Below are 25,518 nucleotides of genomic sequence, written 5' to 3'. Positions count from 1 at the left end.
CTTCTTCTGCTTCAGCTATTGCCTCTGCTTCTGGACTTCTCTCTGCCACAGACTCTTCCTGCTCACTCAGCCCTGTTGCCCCTTCAGTTTCCAACACCTCCTCCCTCCTTCTCCCTCTGACCACCACCAGTCCCCGAGTTCTGAGCCTTCTTCCCTTGGGGGTTTCCCAGCCGGTCCTCCAGTGTTTCCTCTGCATCCAACCAGGCTGTAACACCTACATAAGGAAGCAGGCTGTGGTTGCCATATCAGTGCTTCTAACATGGGCCTTGCCTTTCTAGCAACATACTGCTGGTTGCTAGCAGATCTGCCAGCCCTACCACAGAGACTAACTACACAATTTCCTGGGTGTGCCTGGCTTTGCACTGCAAATGTCTGAAAGAGAGAGACCACTTCTGGGTGGTATGCAAGGAGGGTGGCCACACATCCGAGTCTACAAGGACAGTCCTCTAGCCGAAGACATCCTCTTTGGCTACAATCCTGCACACACTTTCTTGGGAGCAAGCCCCACTCAACACGGAAGGACTTGTCAGCAGGATAATATTCATGGGATTGCATGTTAAGTCATTTCACATTAACTTAAAAATGCCCCACTTCCTCCCCCCCCACACACCCCATGTGACTCTTGTCTCCGCTACGTTTCTGGCTATGGACCTGAAGGGATGTGAATGTAGAAAAGAGAGAAAGAGAGAGCAAAGATCTAAGAATAGGTGTATCAGGTTATCAGCAAAATCAATATGACAGAAAAAGACAGCTGAACTCACCAGCAGTATGTCAGTCACAATGGCCCAGTTTAAGGATAAAAGAAATTCTCCAAGGGCAATAAAAATCTGAAATAGGGGAAAAGCACACAGAGAGGTAGAGAGGTAGAAAGAACCTCATGAGTTGACAGGGCACTGGAGATTTGCAAATGCACACACAGAAAGATCAAATAGAGGCCAAATACTACTCTCCATCCTTTTAACGGTTCATGTTTTGGGTACCAGCAACCCTTACACGACCCCACCTTCCCACCAATGAGCTGAGGACGGTGTTACCAATGTTGGGGTTCAGCTGAGAGAAATTAGGAACATGGGAAGATCCTTCATTTTTGCCAGCCAGAGCAAGCAGAAGGATATAGATTTGCTCATAAACTGGCTTGCAGGAGCTTGTGAACAAGGAAGTGCCCAAGTGACAGTAGCAGCTACTACAGGCTCCAACAGCTGCTACAGCCAACTATGGGAAGCCTCCCTCTCAGGTTTGCAAGCTGCTTGGCTGGTACAATTTGACTGCTTAAAACAAAAAGCAGCTAACTTTCAGGGTGCAGATTTACCCAGTGCAATGACCAAAAATTAAATACTAGATAGGGTATATTGATGAGTATGCTAGAGGCCCCTGGCACCCAGTCCAAGCTTCCCTGGTGATATTGCCTGCCCACATATATGAAATTCAGAAAGGTTCGTCTCGGTTTCTGCAATATTTCAGTCTTGCAATCTTGAGGAATAGAAACCTTTCCAAGCCAGTATCTCTGCTATGAAAACCCAATTCCCCCATAGGCAAGGTTGTCTTTGAGGAGAGGCCAGCCGCTAAGGCAAAACCCCTCTTGCCACATACTTACATATGTAGCTATAATGCTTTCCTGAGCCAGCATGATGGCCAGATACATGGATGGAGATGACGTCAGCAAGCCGACAGCACAAATCAGAGGGTCAGCCATTGCGTTGGTCTTCTTGAATCTTCTGGCGGCTTCTGCTCCAACAATGACTCCAAAGATGCCAGTTGCAATAGTTATTCCTCCAAATATCTGGCTGGTGGACAGGAAAAAAGATGTGTGTGTTTTAAAGACCACAGCAGGTTATATAACCTTATGAACATTGGCTCTGTCGATTGGCTGACTATTTTATTATCATTATTATTACATGACTGTATCTTTGTGCTTTGACCATGCTGTGGCAGGCAGAAATTATTTATTTTTATTATTAAATTTGCCTACTACCCTATAAAAGGGACGCGGGTGGCGCTGTGGGTTAAACCACAGAGCCTAGAACTTGCCGATCAGAAGGCCGGCAGTTCGAATCCCCGTGACGGGGTGAGCTCCCATTGCTCGGTCCCTGCTCCTGCCAACCTAGCAGTTCGAAAGCACATCAAAGTGCAAGTTGATAAATAGGTACCGCTCCGACGGGAAGGTAAACGGCATTTCCGTGCACTGCTCTGGTTCGCCAGAAGCGGCTTAGTCATGCTGGCCACATGACCCGGAAGCTGTACGCCGGCTCCCTCGGCCAATAAAGCGAGATGAGCGCCGCAACCCCAAAGTCGGCCACGACTGGACCTAATGGTCAGGGGTCCCTTTACCTTTACCTTTACTACCCTATACCCATAGATCTCAGGGTGGTTCACAAATCAAACAGGTGTGATCTTTCTGCAATGCTCCATCTCTGCCACAGCCTCCTGTTGTCACGTTTCTTTTAAAATATATATATAAATATTCAGATACTCTCTCCTATGGAGTGTTCCCCATGCCCTCTGTTTGCTTCTCCCAAAGAAAGCTTGTCTCACCTGTTGGAGGTGTCACACGACCCTTTCTGTTGGCAGAGAGGGACAGTGTCATGGATGAGCTGAGCTCTGGAAAGGAACACTGGCACCCAGAACCCCAGAGCTCCAACGATGAAGGACATGGCTGTCACCCCGAGCGAGGACCACAAGAAACTCCAGCTGTCAGGGGGTGGGGTGGAATAAGAAACATATTTAAATACAGTAGTACCTCGGGTTAAATACTTAATTCATTCCGGAGGTCTGTTCTTAACCTGAAACTGTTCTTAACCTGAAGCACCACTTTAGCTCATGGGGCCTCCCACTGCCGCTGCACGATTTCTGTTCTCATCCTGAAGAAAAGTTCTTAACCTGAGGTAATATTTCTGGGTTAGCGGAGTCTGTAACCTGAAGCGTATGTAACCCGAGGTACCACTGTAGTTTCCTTGGTGTCTTGGGTTTTGGCTTGTTATTGCTCTCCAAATCGGGGGAGGGAAACCTCAGGCCTGGGGGGCAAATGCGGCCCTTGAGGCCTTTCTGTCAGGCCCTCAGGATTTCATCAGGCCATACCTCCCCTCCCCGGGACAAAGCCTTAGCTTGCTGTGTTCCGCAGTATCCTGGAGTACTTCTGGCTGACTAAACTGTGATAATAGCCTTTGCTCATCTGGGTGAATGGAGAGATGCACAGATAGCTCAGTCGGCAGAGCATGATCCCACCCCAACATTGGGCAAAATATTCCTGCATTGCAGGGGATTGGATGAGATGAACCATGTGGTCCCTTCCAACTCTACAATTCTGTGATCTATGTGTAGATACCCCTGGCCTTTACATGGCTGGAATACAGCTGACTGTAAAAAGGCAAGGGTCACACCTGTTGTTCCAGTGGAGGCTGCCCCACCAAACTCCATCTGCCCTCAGTCAGCCCCCAACCTGCCTGCCTTCTTCCTTATGACCTGCCCGGCGGGTGGGCCCAGGCTACCACCTTCCTCCTCCTCCACCTCAGGGTTGCCCCTTCTAGAACTCAGCAGGGAGGAGGATGGGGTAAAACTAGAACTAGCTGGCTTTTGCTCTGGCGCCACCTACTGTTGAGCTTCCTGCCTTCTGTCCTACCAGCTATCGCTGTGTTGCTCTGTGTTGAATTTTGGCCTCTGGCTCCACCCACTCTTGCCTTTGGCTCTGCCCACCATGGGCATGCGGCCCCCAGAAGGCTGCTTGAGAAGTGATGTGGCCCCTGGGCTGAAAAACACCCCCCTCCTCCTGCTGTAGAGTACCCGGATGCCTGACAGTATACTCTATGCATCTTTTAATTAAGGAGAAGGATGACAAGGTGATGTTTGATAGCTCTGGGGGCTAGCCAGCATGTTCACCAGAGCATTCTGGGTAATCAGGTAATTTTTAATTTTTAGAGTGCCTTTTGACGTTGCTGAAAGCCAACTGCAACCCACAGAAATGACAAAATGTTAGCAGGGAGGGTGGCAAGTGTTTCACAAGCCTGAAATTTCAGGGTCTACACCATAAATGAGCATTTTACATGATAGCCAAGTAGGGCACACAGTATCATAATTAACCATCCAGGGGTCTTTTACCTTCCAGAGCAGACAATGTTCACTGCCTGACTTCATAGCTGTCAACTGTCCCTTATTTGGCGGGAAAGTCCCTTATCCCAGCGCTGTGTCCTGCTGCTGTCCCTTATTGATGATGTCCCTTAAATTTCCCGGGTTTCAAAGGAAGCAGCTCCTCTCCCTCCCTCCCTGCCGGCTAGGGAGGAGGGAGGCTCAAACTGGGTTGCTTGGCTGCGTTGCTCACCCAATAAGGAGTCTAAGAACGACTGAGGCTTGGAGCTTGCATGCCTTGTGCCGATCAAATCGGCCGCGTTGCCCGGGGACTCGCCTTTGCTCAGCGCTTCCCAGCGGAGGTGACGGTGGTTTTCCTTGCTGCATCCCCTTTGCCGGTTTGCTGCGCTGTGGGAACCACCACTTGAGGCTTCGTTTGGCTGCTGGCTGGGCTTTCTGCCTTTGGCTCGGGAGCTGGTTGACAAAATCCCTTATTTTGGCTGCTGGTCCCTTATTTTCGAGGTTGTTGGTCCCTTATTTTCAAATCTGTAAGTTGACAGCTATGCCTGACTTGGCCCTGAGCATGAAATGTTCAAAGGATGCCTAGAGAAGATTTCTCTAAGTCAACATCGCCCTCTACTGGATCCAGCTCAACTTGCAGCACCTTCAAGATGCACAGATTTGTAAAGTATATAAGGTTTCGGGGACTTGAGCCTGGTCTTCATCAGGGACACAGTGTTGTCCTTAGATGGCAGATAGAATTTATATATGCATATTATACTACCTAAGGCTAAAAGCTGCACTTCCAAGCAAAGGGTTGGCATTCCAGGCACTGAAAATTCAGATAATAATAATGATACTTACTTTTTGCAAAGCGATGAAATGTCCTTGAGCCAAGTTGAATCCCCTCTGACCTTGTCAGCTGCAGGCTCCACAGCTCCACACCGGGATGATTCAGGAACCAAGAAAATGAGGAAAGCCAAGCCTACAGCTCCCATACAAGGGGTGACCTACAGAGAAAGGAAAAGTTGCTGATGTTGCAGGAAAAAGGCTTTCAACAAAGACCATGATGAAAGGGGCAACATTCTGATGATCAAAAAGGAGGAGTTATTGGGGGAAGGGTTATTGGGTTGTTGTTGTTTTTTTGATTATGCATTTTGTGGTTTTATATTTTGATTTTATTCTGCGAACCGCCCTGAGACCTCTGGGTATATTATTATTAATAATAATAATAATAATAATAATAATAATCGAGGCAGAAAAGATGGAGTTCTTATAAGCTCTTACAAATCGTTTTTTAAAGCAGGCCCTTGGTTTTAGCACTGTGGATCTCAAGCCACTCTCTTCAGTTTCAAACAGTTTCTGCCTCTTCTCGAGACAGGCTGACGGTGGGCTGAGGCCAGCGGTCGGATTTGTTCAGCTGAATGAAACTCCCTTGATAAAGTGCAGAGTGGAAGAACCCCACCATTTTACCCAAAAAGGGGGTCTACCCAGAAAAGACTCACCCTGAACCCCCAGTTCCAGTGGCCAGTAGCCAACGCCATTCCAGATGACATGATGTAACCGAGCCCACTGCAAGAGAAAGGAAATGCACTGTTTCTATCTGACTGCTTCGAACCACCGAGCATGACTAGGGGACAGACTGAGCACCAGTTTGGTTGCCAGGTCACCAGACTAGATAGAAGCTCTTAATGGGAGGGGCTACATCTCAGACTTAGAGTGCACATCTCCCACGCCAGTGTTCCAGACCTTCCAAGTGTCCCTATTTTCCAGGGACAGTCATGGATTTAAAGAAGCCACCCCGGTTTCTGATTTGACTCTGGAATGTGACGCTTTTCCTTAGGACGTCTCTATTCTCAGCGGAGAAATATTAGGGGGTTTGGAGTTAGGCAACCCTTGAGCCAAGGAGATAAGGAACTATACAACCTTCAGAAGACATCTGAAGGCAGCCCTCTATGGGGAAGTTTTTTTAATGTTTAATGTTCCTTTGTGTTTTAATATATGATGGAAGCTGCCCAGAGTGGCTGAGGCAACTCAGCCAGAGAGGCGGGGTATAAATAATAAAATGATGGTGATGTTTAGGATGATGATGATGATGGAATAAAAGGTAAAGGGACCCCTGACCATTAGGTCCAGTTGTGGCCGACTCTGGGGTTGCGGCGTTCATCTCACTTTATTGGCCGAGGGAGCCGGCATACAGCTTCCGGGTGTGTGGCCAGCATGACTAAGCTGCTTCTGAAGAAACAGAGCAGCGCACAGAAACTCGTTTTACCTTCCCGTCGGAGCGGTACCTATTTATCTACTTGCACTTTGATGTGCTTTCGAACTGCTAGGTTGGCAGGAGCATGGACTGAGCAATGGGAGCTCACCCCATCACGGGGATTTGAACCGCCGACCTTCTGATCGGCAAGTCCTAGGCTCTGTGGTTTAACCCACAGCGCCACCCACATCCTGATGATGGAATAGGACGTCCCTATTTTCATGTTGGAGCTTTGGTGGTCACTTCTTAGCCTCTCCGGTTTAAAAAGTTTAGAGTCTCTGCATTTCAATAAAACGTGGCTTCCAATTGTGGCCAGTGACTGATCCTCTTCAAACAACAATCAGGACCAGTCAAGAGTGTAGAACGTGGCCTTGGATGCAGCTGTCTTGCTGAAGTTAAGCAGGTCCAGGTTTGGCCAGTGCATGGATGAAAGGTCACCTAGGTAACTGGCATGTATGACACATGGAGTTCCGTGAGGAAAGGAAAGGGGGATATCAATGTCGTAAGTGGGATGTGCAACAAAGTGTTGCAGTGGGGACTGCTGCTGTTCCGGATTCCCATTCCACCCAAACTGGTTTTCTGTGTCCCCTCTTAAAAACACACACACACACACACACACCCAAACAATCAGCGTTTTGTGACTACTGAGCACACTCAGTCCTCATGGGGCTGTTTGAGAGGTTCTCCCTCACTGCACCTCTAGACCTTTCTTCAATGTTTGAAACTCCCATTGTTCTAGGCGCTTTTTGTGACAGGGAATTTGATCAGCGCAAGAAGTTTCTGAGCTCTGGGTGCAGTACTGTGCCTAAGATTTCAGATTAAAACTGCAGAGTGGAAGGAAAGGAGGACCTTTTTCTGCCTCCCCACTTCCAGCTACTCTCTTAAGACTGGATAAAAGACCCTCTTAAGAATATTAGGGGGGTGGGCAAGGGAAGGACTAGACCATGTGAAAAATGAACATAATATTTTAGCTGCAGTTCATTCATTTTCAGCTTTGTATTCTTGTTATTACAAAAGCCTAGACATTCCGTTGCACCCATAACCTAGGTTTAAGGTGCCATTTAGCTCCTCGCTTTTATATCTCAGTTTCTCACACTGCCTTTCTTCCCATAAATATTTTTTGCAGTTCTGCATGTCTTGAGTTCCCTGAATCTTGCTGGTCATTCCTCCCAGGTGTTTTTGGGTACAAAATGATTGGCACTTTCAGTTTGAACATCAGAAATGCAAGGATGGAGGGGTGGGTGGCCCATCCCCCCCTTGCCGAAAGGAAAATGAAGAGGCTCCAACCAGAACATCTTTTGCCCCTGCTTCTCCCCTTCCCCACTTCCATGCTGCCCCCTAGCCCCAGATCCTTCCCAACTTGTCTCGGAGAACAGAGAACTACCTTCCAACCGGTATGAAGATATAGAAGAGCGATAGCATGCATGTCCTGCGGTCTTTCTCAAACAGGTCAGCGATGATGGTGGGCGCGATAGTGGAGTAACTGGCGGTGCCAGCACCCACCAGTCCCCGCGAAATGAAGAACAGCCAGGGCATCTTGAGGAAGGGGAGAAGACGTGCAAGATATTGAAAAAGACACACATTAAATAGCACCTTCCAGCACTCGGAATAACCTTTGTTTATTTTAATTTATCCTCCTGTCTCTTCAGAAGAAGCTCATGCCGAGCAGAAGACAAGACATAAAAAGATATACAAATTTCCCTGTCTTTACTCTCTTTTCTGTCTCATACTGTAGCCCACGATCCAGTCCAGGCAAACAATTATAACATAAAGCTTGCACCTTTATTGTCCAGAATATCACTCAGAGTTTCTCTGGGCAGTTCCCTCCATTCTAAATTGGGTAGCCTAGGTAAAATTGAGTTGTTTTCCTAACCAGTGCTTTTTTCCCCAGCCGGAGCATGCAGGTGTGCAGTTCCAGCAACTCTCAGGTGGACATCATTGCGAGCCGGCGCTCTCCTCACTGCCTTCTTGCCTTTATGTACTTCTGAGAAGCCCAAAACGTACATTTCAAGTCAAAACAGAAGTTGGCCAGCTTGTGCAAGTCTACACTTTTTTAAAAGACCTATGACTCCAGCTAACTCATAGCCGTGATTGGTCAAGCTACAGGGCAGCCAATTCGTATTCCCTTCTCTTTAATTCATCTGCAGTACAGTCATACTTCATGTTACGTCCGCTTCATGTTACGTTCTTTCAAGTTATGTCCCACGATGACCCGGAAGTACCAGAAAAGGTTACTTCCGGGTTTCGCCACTCGCACATGCGCAGACGTGTAAAATGACGTCACACGCATGCGCAGAAGCGGTGAATCGCAACCCGCGCATGCGCAGACGCACCGCTGCAGGTTGTGCTCTTTTCATGTTGCGAATGGGCCTCTGGAACGGATTCCATTCGCAACCAGAGATACCACTGTATAGTGGCAGGGGGCTTTAAGCTTTCCCGCCAGGCCTCTACTGTTACACATGTGCCCGTTTGCACAAGGGCCCTTCCAAGCTGCCCTAGACACCTGCCAGAATCTAAGAATTCCCTGGTCCTGAATGGGATAACTGTGCCCCTGAAGGACCAGCTGCACAGCCTGGGAGTCATTTTGGACTCACAGCTGTCCATGGAGGCGCAGGTCAAATCCGTGTCCAGGGCAGCTGTTTACCAGCTCCATCTGGTATGTAGGCTGAGACTGTCTCACCAGAGTGCTACATGCTCTGGTTATCTCCCGCTTGGACTACTGCAATGCGCTCTATGTGGGGCTACCTTTGAAGGTGACCCGGAAACTACAACTAATCCAGAACGCAGCAACCAGACTGGTGACTGGGAGGGGCCGTCGAGACCATATAACACCGGTCTTGAAAGACCTACATTGGCTCCCAGTACGTTTCCGAGCACAATTCAAAGTGTTGGTGCTGACCTTTAAAGCCCTAAATGGCCTCGGTCCAGTATACCTGAAGGAGCGTCTCCACCTCCATCGTTCTGCCCGGACACTGAGGTCCAGCACTGAGGGCCTTCTGGTGGTTCCCTCACTGCGAGAAGCCAAGTTACAGGGAACCAGGCAGAGGGCCTTCTCGGTAGTGGCACCCGCCCTGTGGAACACCCTCCCACCAGATGTCAAAGAGAACAACAACTACCAGACTTTTAGAAGACATGTGAAGGCAGCCCTGTTTAGGGAAGCTTTTAGTGTTTGATGTATTGCAGTATTTTAATATTTTTTGGAAGCCGCCCAGAGTGGCTGGGGAAGCCCAGCCAGATGGGCGGGGTATAAATAATAAATTATTATTATTATTATTATTATTATTATTATTATTATTATTAAGAGGATGAGGGCAGAGGAGGCACATTGATTGTACCTATACCAGAACTAGGCTTAACCTCCAGACCAGCTAAGGAGACAGCTGGCTGTAGTTTTTTGCACCTCCACAATCAGTAAATGGGGCTGTTATCAAACTGGCATCTGTTCAGGGCTGCCCTAAGGTGACTTATTGTAACAATTTCACAGTGAATTCTGGCACCTATTTTTCTTGGGGGGGAAAGCATTAGCTAATTTTTAAAATATGTTTCCTCCCCCCCCCCCCTCGCATTTGTAATAGATGAGCCTCAGCTCATTGAACCAGCTTTATGTTTGCTGAACGTTCGAATGCCACTAGGAGGTGTACCATTCCCAAAATGGAACATCTATTCATGCAGACAAACCTCCACTCCCCCCAAAACCAAATAATTGACACTTACCCATTCTGGGATGAATGAGCTGGCAAGGGTAACGCCTGACCAGAGGATTACTCCAGCACTCAGGATGATTTTGCGGTTGTATCTGTCACCGAGATATCCAAAAAGAGGGGCCGCCACCAAGAAACAGATAATAAAAACTGTTGTGGAAAGAAGCAAGAGGAGTGATGAATGTTGACAGCTGTGTGGGCGTTCACCAGGGCTTCCATTTCAGTGTATTTATCACATTATTTCACTTTTCTTCAATTCATAGAATCTTAAGAGCTGGAAGGGGCCACAAGGGTCGAACTTGCCGCAATGTAAGAATATTTTGCCCAATGGGGAGCTCGAACCCATGGCCCCCAGAGTCCCATGCTCTACTGACTGAGCTATCCCAGTGTCTACCCCATCTGTTACGTTCCCACACTTCACCATCCTTCTACCAAATATCTAAGATTTGCCATAAACACACACATTTTATCCTCATTACAACCCTGTGAGGTAGGCTAGGCTGAGACTGACTGGTCTAGGATCTCCCAGTAAACTCCATGGGATTTGAACTTGGGTCTACCCAGATTGTGGGTGTCGCTCTTGGCTATATTCAAGATGAATTTAGAAAAACAAAAGCATATTTTAAGAATCTTTGTTTAGATTAAAAACATAAAAGCCCACTGCTGGATCTGACCAAAGGCCAATGTAGCATAGTACCCTGTTTCCTCATGGTGGCCATTTGTCCTTGAAACTCCCAAGCCAGATATGAGGGCCACAGAATTCAGGGTAGTGCAGATACCTTGGCCTAAACTGGACTTTTTCACAAAGAGGGGCTGAAGAAACGAGGCAAATAGAGGTGATGAAAGGTAAAGTTTAGGCTTTATTACATGGCTCAGGATGCCTCTCCCCATAGGAACCAATCCTCAACCTTTAATCATCAACAGAGGCCCTTCTTTGTGAGCCTCCTCCGTGAGAGATCCAGAGGGTGGCAACACCACAACGGGCCTTTTCGGTGGTGGCTCCCCATTTGGGGAGTATTTTCCCCAGGGAGGCTCACCTGGCACCATCATTACATGACTTTAGGCACCAGGAAAAAACATTCCTCTTTACCCAGGCCTTTGGCTGTTAAATAATACATGTCCTTGTTAAAGCTGTGGGAGGGACTGTTATTATGATTATTTTATTATTATGCTTTTTAAAAATTATTTTATGATTGTGCTCTGTAAATGTGTTCTTAATGTTATACATCGCCCTGGGATCTCTTGATAAAGGGTGGTATAACAACAACAACAACAACAACAACAACAACAACAACAAATTATAAATGAGCCAGGTTTGAATGGCATGAACTTGAGAGTTCTGAAGAAGAACTCACACATGGATGTGCTGATCTTCTAACAAAAAAACAGATAATTTGTCCCTAAGCATGGCCTCCACACCAGGGGGCTGGAAAACAGCCAGTCTAACACCAATTTTTAAAAAGAAATCTGTGTGGCAGGGCAGAATCCAGGAACTTACAGGCTGGTTCCAAACTCCGCTCCAGATTAATTGGTGGAACACTTTTAGAAATAAAATGACCAAGTATATAGAAAAACAAGCATAGCTGAAGTTATGTCTCGCTAACCTTGAACTGGCCCAAAACTGAGGTGCTCCCTGTGGTTTGAAACACAGCAGGGGGACCCCCTCTCATTTTTTAAGCCCTACGATAGAATATGGACAACTCTTGCCACAGGCAAGACCTATTCACACACACATAAAATCCATTTTTTTAATACTTTACTTAAGATTCAACAATAACAAAAAAAAAATCCACAATAACTACTACATCAGTTCATTACAATTGACCATCTTTAACAGTAGTTGAAAAATTACAGAACATCACTTTAGCTTGCTCAAATTTTCATATTTAACTTTTATCTCTTTATCTCTTTCTTAGCAGATCAAAAAGAAAAGGACAAAAGAAGAAGGTAGAAAGAAAAAGAAGAAAGGGGGGAGATTTAAAGAAAGAATTAGAAGAAGAATTAGAAGAAAGGAAAAAAATAAAAATAAACACATTTGACTTCCGATTAGACTCATTGTATTATTATTTCTAGTTCCAGATTCACACACACATAAAATCCATTTTGAAAGCAATTTTTGGCTTCGCTTTCACAAAGCTGCAGCAAAACTGTAACTTAACCTCCTCAGATACCTTATTTGATTGAATGATGATGATGATTATTATTAAAGTCCCTGCACTGAAGAAAACTGGATGCAGGTGGTGCTGTGGGTTAAACCACAGAGCCTAGGATATGCCGATCAGAAGGTCAGTGGTTCGAATCCCCGCGATGGGGTGAGCTCCTGTTGCTCAGTCCCTGCTCCTGCCAACCTAGCAGTTCGAAAGCACGTCAAAGTGCAAGTAGATAAATAGGTACCACTCCAGCGGGAAGGTAAATTGTGTTTCCGTGCACAGATCCGGTTCGCCAGAAGCGGCTTAGTCATTCTGGCCACATGACCTGGAAGCTGCACGCCGGCTCCCTCGGCCAATAAAGCGAGATGAGCGCCGCAACCTCAGAGTCAGTCACGACTGCACCTAATGGTCAGGGGTCCCTTTACTTTTACCTTACTGAAGAAAACTAGCATGTCAGGACAGTGGGCTTCATTCTTGGCAGGCTAGTTTTCTATATACAGTAATGTATCTATTTATCTGAATGTGAAGCAGATCTTTATTTTATTTTTAAGAAACAGAGACCAGAAGGCAAAGGGAACACAAGAGGATATGTTATAACAGACCGGTCACTTGGGAAGGTTGCCTGCACAGGTCTGTCAAAATGCCACAATTTCACAGGGGTCTAGAGAATAAAACACAGGATGTGGTGTTGGGTGCGAAATCCAGCTTCCTGAGAAACGTTAACCGACAGGCAGATCTTATTTTGTATGGTTTTTGCATCGCACAAAATTCCAGTATTCTCATAACGCTATTTTGAATTTCTTTCTAGAAGGCTGCCTTACGCAGAGTCAGACCATTGGTCCATCTATCTCTGTACTGTCTGCCATGGTTGACAGTTGCTCCCCAGGGACTGAAACAGGAGTCTCTCCTCGCCCTTGCAGTAATGTAACAAGACATCATTACATCCATCCACCCCACCCTGTATTCATTGCACACAGCGCTGTTTCCTTTCTGCTGCAGTTCGCCATCTGACAAAAACGACGCTATTTGTCTCACCGTCCACTGTGGTGAAATTATGCAACTCGTGTAATTTACATAATTAATTATATCGCTCCGCCCCATTCATTTCAATGCAATGCAAATGCAAGGCAAAAGCAGTTGTGATCAGGGTGAGAGATAACTGATTATGATCATACACATGCTGAAAGCAACAAAAGAGAATGCCATTGTATTAACATGGTTTTACCTGTGTGCAACAAGCCTGCGCTGCTGTCTCGTAGTTTGAAGTAGGTCTGTACGTGTTGAAGCACCCCTGTAACACAGCAAAAATCCATTACAACCACAATGTTACAGCCCCAGCTTGTGGGAAGGGGAAGCAGAGGTTTAGCAAAGGAGTGCTGCTTTGATCTAGCAGCTCAGGTTATGCAAAGCTGCCTTTACTACTTGTTATACTACTCGTCTCAACTAGGACCAGGGCCTTCTCAGTACTAGCCCCGACTGGAATGCTCTGTCACAAGAGACTAGGGCCCTGCGGGACTTGATATGTTTCCGCAGGGCCTGCAAGACAGAGCTGTTCCACCTGGCCTTTGGTTTGGACTCAGTCTGACCCTTATGTTTCCCTCCCCTTAGGGTTTTGATCTATGGGCTACTTTTAAAATGAGGCCGCATTTTAAATTGCATTTTAACCTGTATTTTAAATTGGTGGTTTTTTTCCTATTATGTTTTTACTGTAATTTTACTGGTGTTAGCTGCCCTGAGCCCGGCTCTGGCTGGGGAGGGCGGGGTATAAATCAAATTTGTTGTTGTTGTTGTTGTTGTTTGCTTGCAGAGAAGCAGGGATCACCCATCTCACTTTGCTTTTACTTGAGCTCTTATGAAGCTTACCTTAATCTGTCAATAACCTAACAGCGGAAACCCTCTGAGAATCAGTGCCCTGCTCTTCATTGACATTTAGATGGAAGATGTTATACAATCAAAGGGTGGAAAAGGAAAGGAGCCTGCCTTTCCATTTCGCAGAATTGGCAAGCCCAAAATAGCATTAATTCTTCGTTGGGGACATCAGAGGCTGTGAACTTTTGGTTTAATAAATACAAGCCCCTTGGATGTGGGGGCAGGGGGCAGGACTCTGGAAATCCAGGACAAAACATGGAGGCCAAGAGGTGTCATCTGGCATGTCATACCGAACGGGATCTGTGGCTGCGTACGACTATGCCTTTAATGCACATTGGAAGCACATTTCCCTCTCAAATAATTCTGGGCTTGTGGTTTACCCCTCACAGAGCTCCAGCTCTTATCATTTTGTTGCATTTTAAGAACAGACCTGGATCAGGTCAGCAACCCCCATCTAGTCCCGCATCCTGTTCTAACTGTGGCCAACCAGATTCCTGAGGTAAACCCACAAGCAGGATTCAAGCACAAGAGCTCCCCTCCCCTCCTGTGGTTTCCAGCAATGAGTATTCAGAAGCATGGCTGCCTCCAGCTGTGGGAGCAGAGTCCTTGTGGCTCATAGATGTCTTATCCTCCATTAATCCTCTTTTAAAGCCACCAGGTTGGTGGCCCTCACCACATGAAGGAGTCCTTTCTTTCAACACTCAGCTTTGTTGGACGCCCACAAGTTCCCATGCGTATGGTGTAAGGGAGAAAAACCTTCCTTTTTCCACTCTCTCCAGGCCAGGCATTATTATCTAAACTTCTAGCATGTCGCTTCTCACTTGCCTTCTCTCAAAACTAAATAGTCCAATATGCTGTGGGGGAGTCTGATACCCTCCAACATTTCTCTGACGAAAATAGGAACATCCTAGTCCATCATCATCACCTTCATCACCATCATCATTTTATTATTTATTCCCTGCCCATCAGCCTGGGTTGCCCCAGCCACTCTGGGCAGCTTCCAAAATACATAAAAACATAATAAAACTACACAGATATTCTTCCAAAGGTTGTATAGTTGCTAATCTCCTTGGCTCAGGTGGTCGCATAACTCCATACCCTCCAACATTTCTCCTATGAAAATAGGGACGTCCTAAGAAAAAGTGGGACATTCTGGGATCAATTCAGAAACTGGGACAACTTCTGTAAATCTGGGATTGTCCCTGGAAAATAAGGACACTTGGAGGGTCTGGAGTCTGTTTAAAAAATAGTGCTGTTAAAAATATTATTATTACTAATAATAATAATAATAATAATAATTCAACTTAACACCACCCTATACCCGGAGGTCCAGGGAGGTGTACAACAAGACCACACCATATAAAATCAAACCAAAAGCAGTAACCCAGTAACAATCCCACCCCAAAAAAAAGCCATATTCTAAAAAAGTGTTGGATGTCAATAAGATCAACCAAAGGCCGGGTTAAAAAGGAACGTTTTTGCCTGGCACCTAAAGGTGTATAATGTAGGTGCCAGGTGAACTTCACTGGGGAGAGCATTCCACAGATGGGGAGCCACTGCAGAGAAGGCCCCGTTCTCGTGTTGCCTCTCTCCGGACCTCTCGAAAAGCAGTATTAACACGGCTATCTTTCAGGGAATGGATCCCAGAGAGAGGGGAGTCATCTTACCTGGGACAAGAAACCAGTCCATGTAATTCACCAGATTAAGGTAGCACAGCACTGCAATGGCAATGTAAGACCTTCTGGCCGGGGGACTCCTCGCTCCCTGGTCGTCTTCGCCAAATTCAATGACTCCATAACCCTTCAAGGCTATGGGAGACTGAGGTGGCAGTCCCGGGGCTACCAGCTCATTCATGGCCCTGGACCAACTCTGCTAATCAAAGGACGGGCAGGATGTGAAGCCGATTCCGAGCTCCTTCATTATGAGGAACTTCACTCTGCACGGTCATTTCCTGCAAAGGAAAGCCACTCGCAAAGCCAGCCACAAAAGCTCTGAGCTTCCCCCTCACAAGAAGGTTGCACATTTGCAGAGAAAAGCCAGGTCTCTTTTCCCACACAACAGCAGGAAACCACTTGACCTTGTAAGGCAAGGAGAGAGAGAAATGTGTGCAAGATTAATTTAAGACACTCTCCTTTTTTCGATTGGGAGTCCACCTCCGTGGTGCAACCAGAGGTGGCAGAGAAATTTGATCCGGTTTTGAAACGCCACCTACCATATTTTTCCATATATAAGACTAGGTTTTCCCCCTTAAAAATAATGTCAGAAATTAAGGCGCATCTTATACACGGATACATCTCCCCTCCATTTTCTTAAATATGAGTCCACCAAAATAGGGGGCATCTTATACATGGGGCATCTTATAGGCAAAAAAACACGGTAATTTGAAGTTCCCCAAACAATAAATGAGCCTGCTTTAAATATATACAGTGGTACCTCAAGTTACATACGCTTCAGGTTACAGACTCCGCTAACCCAGAAATAGTGCTTCAGGTTAAGAACTTTGCTTCAGGATGAGAACAGAAATCGTGCTCCGGCAACAGCAGGAGGCCCCATTAGCTAAAGTGGTGCTTCAGGTTAAGAACAGTTTCAGGTTAAGAACGGACATCCAGAACGAATTAAGTACTTAACCCAAGGTACCTCTGTACTGCAGATGGGGCCATAAAGCTGAAAAGCCCCTCAGATGTCATCTAGCCCACCTCCTGCCGATGCAGGACGTTTGCTGCTTCAGCATCCCTGAGAAGTGCCCATTTTAAAGGCCCTGCTTTAAAACTTCTAACAAATGGAGGGGTCACCTCCTTCCAAGGGGGTCTGTCCCACTGCCAACAGCTTGTGACAGCAGGAAGTCTTTCCTGATGTTTCATCAAAATTTCAACCCCCTTTTTTAAAAAAAATGCCTGTGTTGATATGTGTCTATGAAAATCCATCTTTTTCATTTGACATGTGGACAAAATGACAGCAGCCTTCATCTTCACTGATGGACTCATAATTTAGGAAGCCAAATGCCAGTTTTCTGTCTACGTAAAGCCGCTGTCCTAACCTGGAATTCAACCCAGAATAAACTCTTATATTCCATTTGTTTCGACAGGACTTAAGCATGCATCAATGTGCTTAGCCTTGCAGTAGCATAAGACGATTAAAGGTGTTGTTTTTTTAAAAAAATTAAAAGCTACTTTTCAATCAAATATATTCATCCCACAAAAACAAAAACGTGAACCTATATGAAGTTTGGTATGCTTATGTCTGGGAATTAATTTTGATGGAAAAGTTAAGGGAAAGGGTACGTGAAAGAAAACAACGTGAGAAACTACATAACTTTTACATAACGTGGTCCTCCTTTAATACATATGCATCAATGAAAGAACATGCATTTAAACCACCTAAGACACATGGGAGCATGTGGAATGATATTTTTTAAACCAGCAACTGCAGAAATAATTTTTCATTTTATTATATTACTAATGTAATTACCTGGACGTAGTTGGGTCTGGGTTTTTTTGGAGGGGGGTTAGGGTAAAACTGTATTTTATTGCTTGTATTTGATAATATGTTGTTCTTATATTCTACTAATAAAATATTCCCCCCCAAAAAATATGCAAAAAAAAAAAGAAAAGCTATGCTGGATCAGACCAGTGTCCCACCTAGTCCAGCATCCTGTTCTCACAGTGGCCAACCAGATGCCTGTGGGAAGCCCAGAAGCAGGATTCGAACACAAGAGCACTCTCTCCTCGTGCGGTTTCCAGCAATTGGTATTCAAAATCACTGTTGCCTCTGACTGAGGAGGCAAAGCACAGCCATCCTCCAGGAATTTGTCTAATCCTCTTTTAAAGCCATCCAAGTTGACGGCCATCACTGCCTCCTGAGGAAGTGAGTTCCATAGTTTAACTTGTGTCTCTCAGGGGAACAGCGTGGGGCAGACAGCCCCGAATCAGCTTTGGCTTGTAGCTGCTTAATGCCCAAAACTGCAGGCAAGGAGGGAAGAGGAGAGCGCGGGAGGGAAGGTCTGTGTAGCAAGCTTCCTGATTCAAACTGCCAAAAAGATTGGCTAACAGGTAGGGCTGTTGCTGCTTCCCCAGTGATGGAAATGCCAAACTGGAAGTTAGAGAAGATCTGAAGGATTGTCTCCGCCTCCATCGTTCTACCCGGACACTGAGGTCCAGCACCGAGGGCCTTCTGGAAGTTCCCTCACTGTGAGAAGCCAAGTTACAGGGAACCAGGCAGAGGGCCTTCTTGGTAGTGGCACCCACCCTGTGGAACGCCCTCCCACCAGATATCAAAGAGAAAACCAACTACAGTGGTACCTCAGGTTAAGTACTTATTTCGTTTCGGAGGTCCATTCTTAACCTGAAACTGTTCTTAACCTGAAGCACCACTTTAGCTAATGGGCCCTCCTGCTACTGCCGCACCACCGGAGCACAATTTCTGTTCTCATCCTGAAGCAAAGTACTTAACCTGAAGCACTATTTCTGGGTTAGCAGAGTCTGTAACCTGAAGCGTATGTAACCTGAAGCGTATGTAACCCGAGGTACCACTGTATCAGACTTTTAGAAGACATCTGAAGGCAGCCCTGTTTAGGGAAGCTTTTAATATTTGATGCATTACTGCATTTTAATATTTTGTTGGAAGCTGTCCAGAGTGGCTGGGGAAGCCCAGCCAGATGGGCGGGGTATAAATAATAAATTATTATTATTATTATTATTATTATTATTATTATTATTATTATTTGCAAAGACAAAACACTGGTTATTGGTTTTGCCCCTACCTGATCATGCTAAGGACTGGCACTGTTTGATGGCGTCAGGTGTGCTGGATCCAGCCGATATGCCATGCCTTGTCGTTCAGTGGGGTGGGGTGGGGTTCACTCTGGGTGCAGCTAAGTCTGAATGGTTCTTTGGGTCTGCTGGAATGCCACAGGGAGAGCGCTGTGGGAAGCCTATATTTGGATACTCCACCAATGGTTCAGAATGTAAAGAGGAAACTGAGGAGAGATAAGATAGCCATCTTCAAATATCTCAAGGGCTGACACATGGAGGAGGGAGCAAGCTTGTTTCCTCCTGCTCCGGAGGATAGGATCCAAACCAATGCATTCAAGTTACAAGAAAGGAGATTCCAACAAAATGTCAGGAAGAACTTTCTGATGATGAGAGCTGTTCAACGGTGGAACGGGCTCCTTCGGGAGGTGGTGGACTCTTCTTCCTTGAAGGTTTCTAAGCAGACGTTGGGTGGCCATCTGTCATGGATGCGTCATTTGAGATTCCTGCATTGCAGGGAGTTGGACTAGATCAGGCATAGGCAAACTCCAGCCCTCCAGATGTTTAGAACTACAATTCCCATCATCCTTGACCACTGGTCCTGTTAGCTAGGGATGATGGGAATTGTAGTCCCAAACATCTGGAGGGCCGGAGTTCGCCTATGCCTGAACTAGATGACCGTTGTGGTCCCTTCCAACTCTACAATTCCATGATTTGATGAGACTACTTGATATTTGGTTTTTAAATGCTTTTACAGTAAATTAGTGCACCCATTCTTCGTTATCCTTCTACTGTACATCATTTGACTTCCCAACACCTTGCAGCATTAACACTCCAAGAGGTTCTTGCTTCTCCCGTGGCCACCGTATTAGATGCCAGCAGAAATCAGCCATGGCTCTCTGTCCCTCCTATCTGCAATCGTTTTTGAGTCCATTATACAACAGGCCACCAGATGTCACTAGATTGTTTTGAGAAGAAGAAGAAGAAGAAGAAAAGTCTCTTGTATTGTTTAAAAAACAAAACAAAACCCAGGTGCAGTCTACAAATACATGTGATTTAAAACTATTTGGGCACAATATGCAGCTTTATTCCTCTGCTTCCCCGCTTTACATTGTATTAAATCAGAAATTTAGGAACAAATACGTAAAAAGTTCAAAAAAATACTGACATCTTAGGGACTAGCGGAATGAGAATTCCATAAGGTATCACTGCTAAGTACTTCTTTCATCAGACGTGTGGCCCACGAAAGCAGTGGAGGTTGAGGAAATCCCCTAATAGTAACTGCCCCGCTTTCATTAACATAACTCTAAGACTCTGAATATTCACCAACCGTGTGAAGCGTTGTCAACATTTGCATACAACTGACAGTTTCCTCATTTTGCATACCGGGTGTTGGCTGGGAGCCCACGCAGAAGCACATAAAAGCCACAGTAAGTGGAAGTGATGTGAAATTTCAGGCTCCTACATGGCTGGGACTGGTTCCCAACAGCCCTTGCATAAACAACCACTGCCCAAAGTGGCAATCCTGCAATACTGAACAGGCTTAACCACATACAGTGGTACCTCAGGTTAAGAACTTAATTCATTCCGGAGGCCTGTTCTTAACCTGAAACTGTTCTTAACCTAAAGCACGACTTTAGCTAATGGGGCCTCCTGCTGCCGCTGTCCCGCCGCTGCATGATTTCTGTTCTCATTCTGAAGCAAAGTTCTTAACCCAAGGTACTATTTCTGGGTTAGCGGAGTCTGTAACCTGAAGCGTATGTAACCTGAAGCGTATGTAACCCGAGGTACCACTGTATTTCTGGAAAACCCATCTAGACTTGAGGGGTCTTGTGGGTATATTCTGCAGCACACCACTGACCCAATAATGATGCGTTAGTGAAGATTTTTTTACTGCACCATCCACGTAACATTCTGAGCTTTTAGTTGTTCTGTGATGCTTCCCAAATATTAGGCCAAATTCACACCATAGGTATACCATGATACCACTATAAACATCCATGGCTAACCCAAAAGAATTCTGGGAGCTGTTGCTTATGATACGTTGGTGCTGAGCATTGTTGGGGGACCCCATAGTCCTCTCACTGAGCTACAATTTCCAGGGTGGTTTTACAATCAATCCCCGTTCGAAGGGAGCTCTGGAAAATGCAGTTCTCTGAGGGAGATTATAAGGCTTCCCCAACAACTCTCTGCACCTTTTAACAAAGCACAGCTCCTGGGATGCCTTGGGGAAAGCCAGGACTGTTTAAAGTGATTTCAACATGCTTTAAATGTACAGTGCAAAAGTGACATTATTGCCATTGCACAGTGGCGTAGCGTGGGTTGTCAGCACCCGGGGCAAGGCAAGTAATTTGCACCCCCTAACCCGTGGATTTTAGTAGGGGCAGAAAGCTGCGAGTGCGAGCGCCCCCCCCAGATGTTGTGCCCGGTGCGGCCGGCCCCCCTGCACCCCCACGCTACGCCACTGCCATTGCGGGGGCACTCTTGCGTTGTTATTGTTGTTTAGTCGTTTAGTCGTGTCTGACTCTTCGTGACCCCATGGACCAGAGCACGCCAGGCACTTCTGTCCTCCACTGCCTCCCACACTGCCTCTCTCATGCTGGTAGCTTCGAGAACACTATCCAACCATCTCGTCCTCTGTCGTCCCCTTCTCCTTGTGCCCTCCATCTTTCCCAACATCAGGGTCTTTTCCAGGGATAACTCTTGTGTTATTGTGCAACAAAAGTAGGACACAAAAAAAAACAACCCCAACCCTGGGAGATTCAGGATGTGAAAAGTGACCAGATTTCAGCAGGAAACTACAGGACAGGCACTGACTGGAATTTTGCAGGGCCAAGCAGGATTAAAAGGGGGATCGCATATTGCACAAATTGAAAAGACACCTGTGATGGTCCAGGAACTGCACATTCCTGAAAAGCATGCCAGAGCACCATACTTGGTTTTGCGTGAAGGTCCCTCTACAACTTGTTTCTAGCATTAACTAGATAGGAATGGGTGATTACTTCCTACTAGGTTTCATAAATATAACTTTTGCTCTGTCCGAAATGGGGAATTTTAAATTGACCAGGCTCCTTTTAAATTAAAGATAATAATATAGGCATTCAGTGGAGATGTATGCTGGACTGAATAGCTCTTTTTGGGGAAAAAGCAACAACCCAGGAGTGACTAGGAGAACAATTATGCTACAAAAATGTCTAGTTTAGTCCAGAGATACCCAACAGCATTTTGAGTCTCCTTTTCCAGGCTGGCTGGAGAACAGAAACATTCCTACAAAGAGCTTGGAAATATAACGCAATATTGCATTTATTTATTTATTTATTGCATTTATTTATCTAGGGGTCTTAGTGGACCACAAGCTTAAAACGAGTCAACTGTGATGCAGCAGCAAAAAAGGCTAATGTAATTCTAGGCTGCACCAATGGAAGTAGCGTCCAGATCTTGGGTACCGCTCTAACCTGCCTTGGTCAGACTCCACCTGTAGTCCTGAGCCCAGTTCTGGGCAGCCCAAATCAAGAAGTATATTGAGAAACTGGAAGGCGTACAGAGGAGGGCAACCATGATGATCAAGGGTCAGGAAACCAAGCCTTATGTGGAAGAGTTGAGGGAGCTGGGTATGTTTAGCCTGGAAAAGAGGAGACTGAAGGGAGATATGATAGCCATCTTCAAATATCTTAAGGGCTGTCATGTGGAAGATGGAGCCAGTTTGTTTTCTCCTGCTCTGGATAGCAGGACTCGAACCAAGGTTATGGACTCTCATTCATGGGAGGTTTTAAAGCAGAGGTTGGATGGCCATCTGTCATGGATGCTTTAGTTGAGATTCCTGCATTCCAGGGGGTTGGACTAGATGGCCCCGGGGTCCCTTCCAACTTTCCTGATTCTATTTATGACTATATTTATATTCTGCTTCTCCTCCAACCAGCTTAAGATGGTTTGCATGATTCTTCCCCTTCTCCATCTTATCCTCAAACCAACCACCCGGCAAGGTAGCTTAGACAGAGATGGTGGTTGGCCCAAGGTCCCCCAGCGAGCTTCTTGGCTGAGTGGGGATTTGAACTCTGGTCTCCTGGGTCCTTGTCCAACACTCAAACCACCGCACCTGGCTCTCGGTGTATCTGCTATCCAAACGTGAAAGCTGAGTATCGACTGAGCTCATCTGTGACACATCATCAGTATCCACAAAAGCAAGCAGCATGCACTGATGTTTCTGCTCCCCTTCTGCCCCCCCCCATCCTGTTTCTGGTGAGCTGGCTGCAGAACCTCCAGTGACTTTGCTGCTACATCACTGCTCCCAAACGTTTCTCTCCAAACCTCACCCAAGCCTGCAGGGAAAGGTCTAACACCGTATCATCAAGCATTGAATCACCTTTAGGCAACCCCCCCCCCCCCGATGAACCGCCAGTGATCCATTAAATAAACATGTTTACCTTCTAGCTACACCAAGATTTAGTTATTTACCCACATGCCACAATAGCGTTCCGTCCAACGCCATTGTGTAACATGATGGCTGATTCCATAACCTTGAAAGGGATGTCCAGATTCTGTTGCAATGTCAATATTGTATGAGAGTTTCCTCCCTGCAATGATAAAACCGCCTCTTGTTTATTCTCTCCACTCCAGAGCGAACGATGGGTCATAAGATAGAAATGTTCCAAGCTCCTCAAGGCTAAACTAATCATTAAGAGGAGAAGACAGAGAATTAGTGTCTAGAGGAGGAATACAGTGGTACCGTGGTTCTCAAACGCATTGGTTCTCAAACTCCAAAAACCCAGAAGTAAGTGTTCCAGTTTTCGAATGTTTTTTTCGGAATCCGAACATTTGATACAGCTGTCGGCTATTGTTTCCTGGGCACCTGAACCAGTCAGAAGCTGTGCCTTGGTTTTTGAACATTTTGGAAGTCAAATGGACTTCTGGAACAGATTAAGTTTGGCGCTTTTGTTTTTGCTATTTATTTTGCGTTTTTTCGGTAATTTGTTTTTGTGACTGTGTGGAACCCAGTTCAGCTACTGATTGATTGATTGATTGAATGTGTGACTGCAGAAATGGATGAAAGCCTCCCATCCAAACAACGACTATCATCAGTGCAGGTAAAAATAAATAAATATTAATTTTTATCATCTACAATACTGTCTTATTTATTTTATAGTACATTGATTATTGCTTTCATTTTATGGATCAGTGGTCTCATTAGATAGTAAAATCCATGTTAAATTGCTGTTTCAGGGGTTGTTTTTAAAAGTCTGGAACGAAGTAATTCATTTTGCATTACTTTCTATAGGAAAGCGCGCCTTGGTTTTGGAACGCTTTGGTTTTGGAACGGACTTCCGGAACGGATTAAGTTTGAGAACGAAGGTACCACTGTACAGTCTTTTCCTACCTGCCAGCTTAATCTACTCATGCCAGTGAGCAGCACCAAAAGATGCATATTTTTCGGTCCCACGGTCTGGCGAGAGTCAGTTGGCTCCCACCAGAGCATGGGACCCAAAGGCATGTGTTTTTGTGTACCGCGCTCTCACCTTCTGCTTGCGTATCATCCCCTCCTCTTCCTCCCCCCGGAAGTGGCACTGTCTTCTGGAAGTACAGCAGAGATGTGTGGGCAAAGGGAGGCAGGCAAAGGTGCGTAAGGGTCCATCAGTGGGATGGTGTGGGGAGCCCCAAGGGAGGGAGGAGGGAGCAGAGATCTGAAAGGGGTGAGCTGAGTGAGATGGGCAGGGGCTCCATCAGGGTCATGTCCCAACTTGCTTCATTGGGGCATGGGAGAATATTGTGTCTTCTGTTTTGTGTCTTCTGTTTTGAATGCCTGCTGAAAACCTTCCTACTCCATCAGGCAATTCAGAACACATCTGTCCATAATAGTTACCTGATTTCAGAAAATCCAAAAGTATAGGACTAGGCGGTGAAGCTTTCTTTTAATTAAGTCCAGTTGCAAAGCAAGCTGGCTCCCCCTTTCTCACCCCTCTTAACCAAGAATGGGACAACAGACTGAGAAGTAAGTTTAAAGTATTATTTACTTACAGTCATGTGTTAGTTCTCAGCAGCAGCAGCAGTAAAATAAATGCAAGCAAAAGATTTCTATCTACAGTATAGGCAGTCTCAGGTATATGCCTGATGCTGGTGTAGTTGGATCTGCGTGTACTCCCATTGCTGGTGGTGGAAGAGAAAAAAGAGCAGGAAGGAACAGGAAATACTACTTCCATTCTTCCTGCCCAAGAGAGGAGGGGAAATTACATCACATAAAGTCCTCTCTAGCAACTACATTTCTAGGTCTGCCTATCAGCAATGTGGCTCTGTGGTCTTCTCTCTTCCCATGCCAACTCGCAAGAATATGCATTGTCAAATTTGACTGTAAATCTCCCATGTCAGTCGCAGGGGTGCGTGTTGGACCTTCCTAATTCCTAAAAGCCTTGAGGCCCTGAGTATATCCATACCCTCTGTGGGGTCCTGGCTGAAGCCTCCATAATACAGTGGTACCTCAGGTTAAGTACTTAATTTGTTCCGGAGGTCCGTTCTTAACCTGAAACTGTTCTTAACCTGAAGCACCACTTTAGCTAATGGGGCCTCCTGCTGCTGCCGCGCCGCCGGAGCACGATTTCTGTTCTCATCCTGAAGCAAAGTTCTAAACCTGAGGTACTATTTCTGGGTTGGCAGAGTCTGTAACCTGAAGCGTATGTAACCCGAGGTACCACTGTAGGTGGATCTGAATGGGGTCTCGTGATGATTACATACTGATCCCT

The 25,518-nt window shown here is 45.9% G+C and overlaps 2 protein-coding genes across 4 annotated transcripts in view; both read right to left on the bottom strand.

Annotated features, from left to right (window-relative positions):
- LOC310832583 (protein spinster homolog 3-like) overlaps positions 1–23,311 on the bottom strand; it is a 31,313-nt gene extending 8,002 nt beyond the window's left edge. For all 3 annotated transcript variants that reach the window (XM_083714595.1, XM_083714596.1, XM_083714594.1), the window contains exons 1-11: positions 23,212–23,311; positions 18,799–19,014; positions 15,707–16,116; positions 13,396–13,461; positions 10,034–10,170; positions 7,704–7,855; positions 5,565–5,631; positions 4,924–5,069; positions 2,533–2,688; positions 1,595–1,784; positions 762–827 (exon numbers count right to left, since the gene is read on the bottom strand). In XM_083714595.1, coding sequence (XP_083570721.1) covers positions 762–827; positions 1,595–1,784; positions 2,533–2,688; positions 4,924–5,069; positions 5,565–5,631; positions 7,704–7,855; positions 10,034–10,170; positions 13,396–13,461; positions 15,707–15,893 — 1,167 coding nt within the window. In that variant the 5' untranslated portion in view covers positions 15,894–16,116; positions 18,799–19,014; positions 23,212–23,311. The remainder of the gene's footprint in view (positions 1–761; positions 828–1,594; positions 1,785–2,532; positions 2,689–4,923; positions 5,070–5,564; positions 5,632–7,703; positions 7,856–10,033; positions 10,171–13,395; positions 13,462–15,706; positions 16,117–18,798; positions 19,015–23,211) is intronic.
- Positions 1–25,518, bottom strand: part of CYB5D2 (cytochrome b5 domain containing 2) — a 148,999-nt gene that overhangs the window by 13,615 nt on the left and 109,866 nt on the right. The window lies entirely within an intron of this gene.

Source organism: Podarcis gaigeae, assembly GCF_964106915.1.
Source record: "Podarcis gaigeae genome assembly, chromosome: 15".
In the NCBI taxonomy this organism is placed as follows: domain Eukaryota; kingdom Metazoa; phylum Chordata; class Lepidosauria; order Squamata; family Lacertidae; genus Podarcis; species Podarcis gaigeae.
Note: the sequence above shows the minus strand (reverse complement) of the source record. Positions and strands in the feature narration are given on the sequence as shown.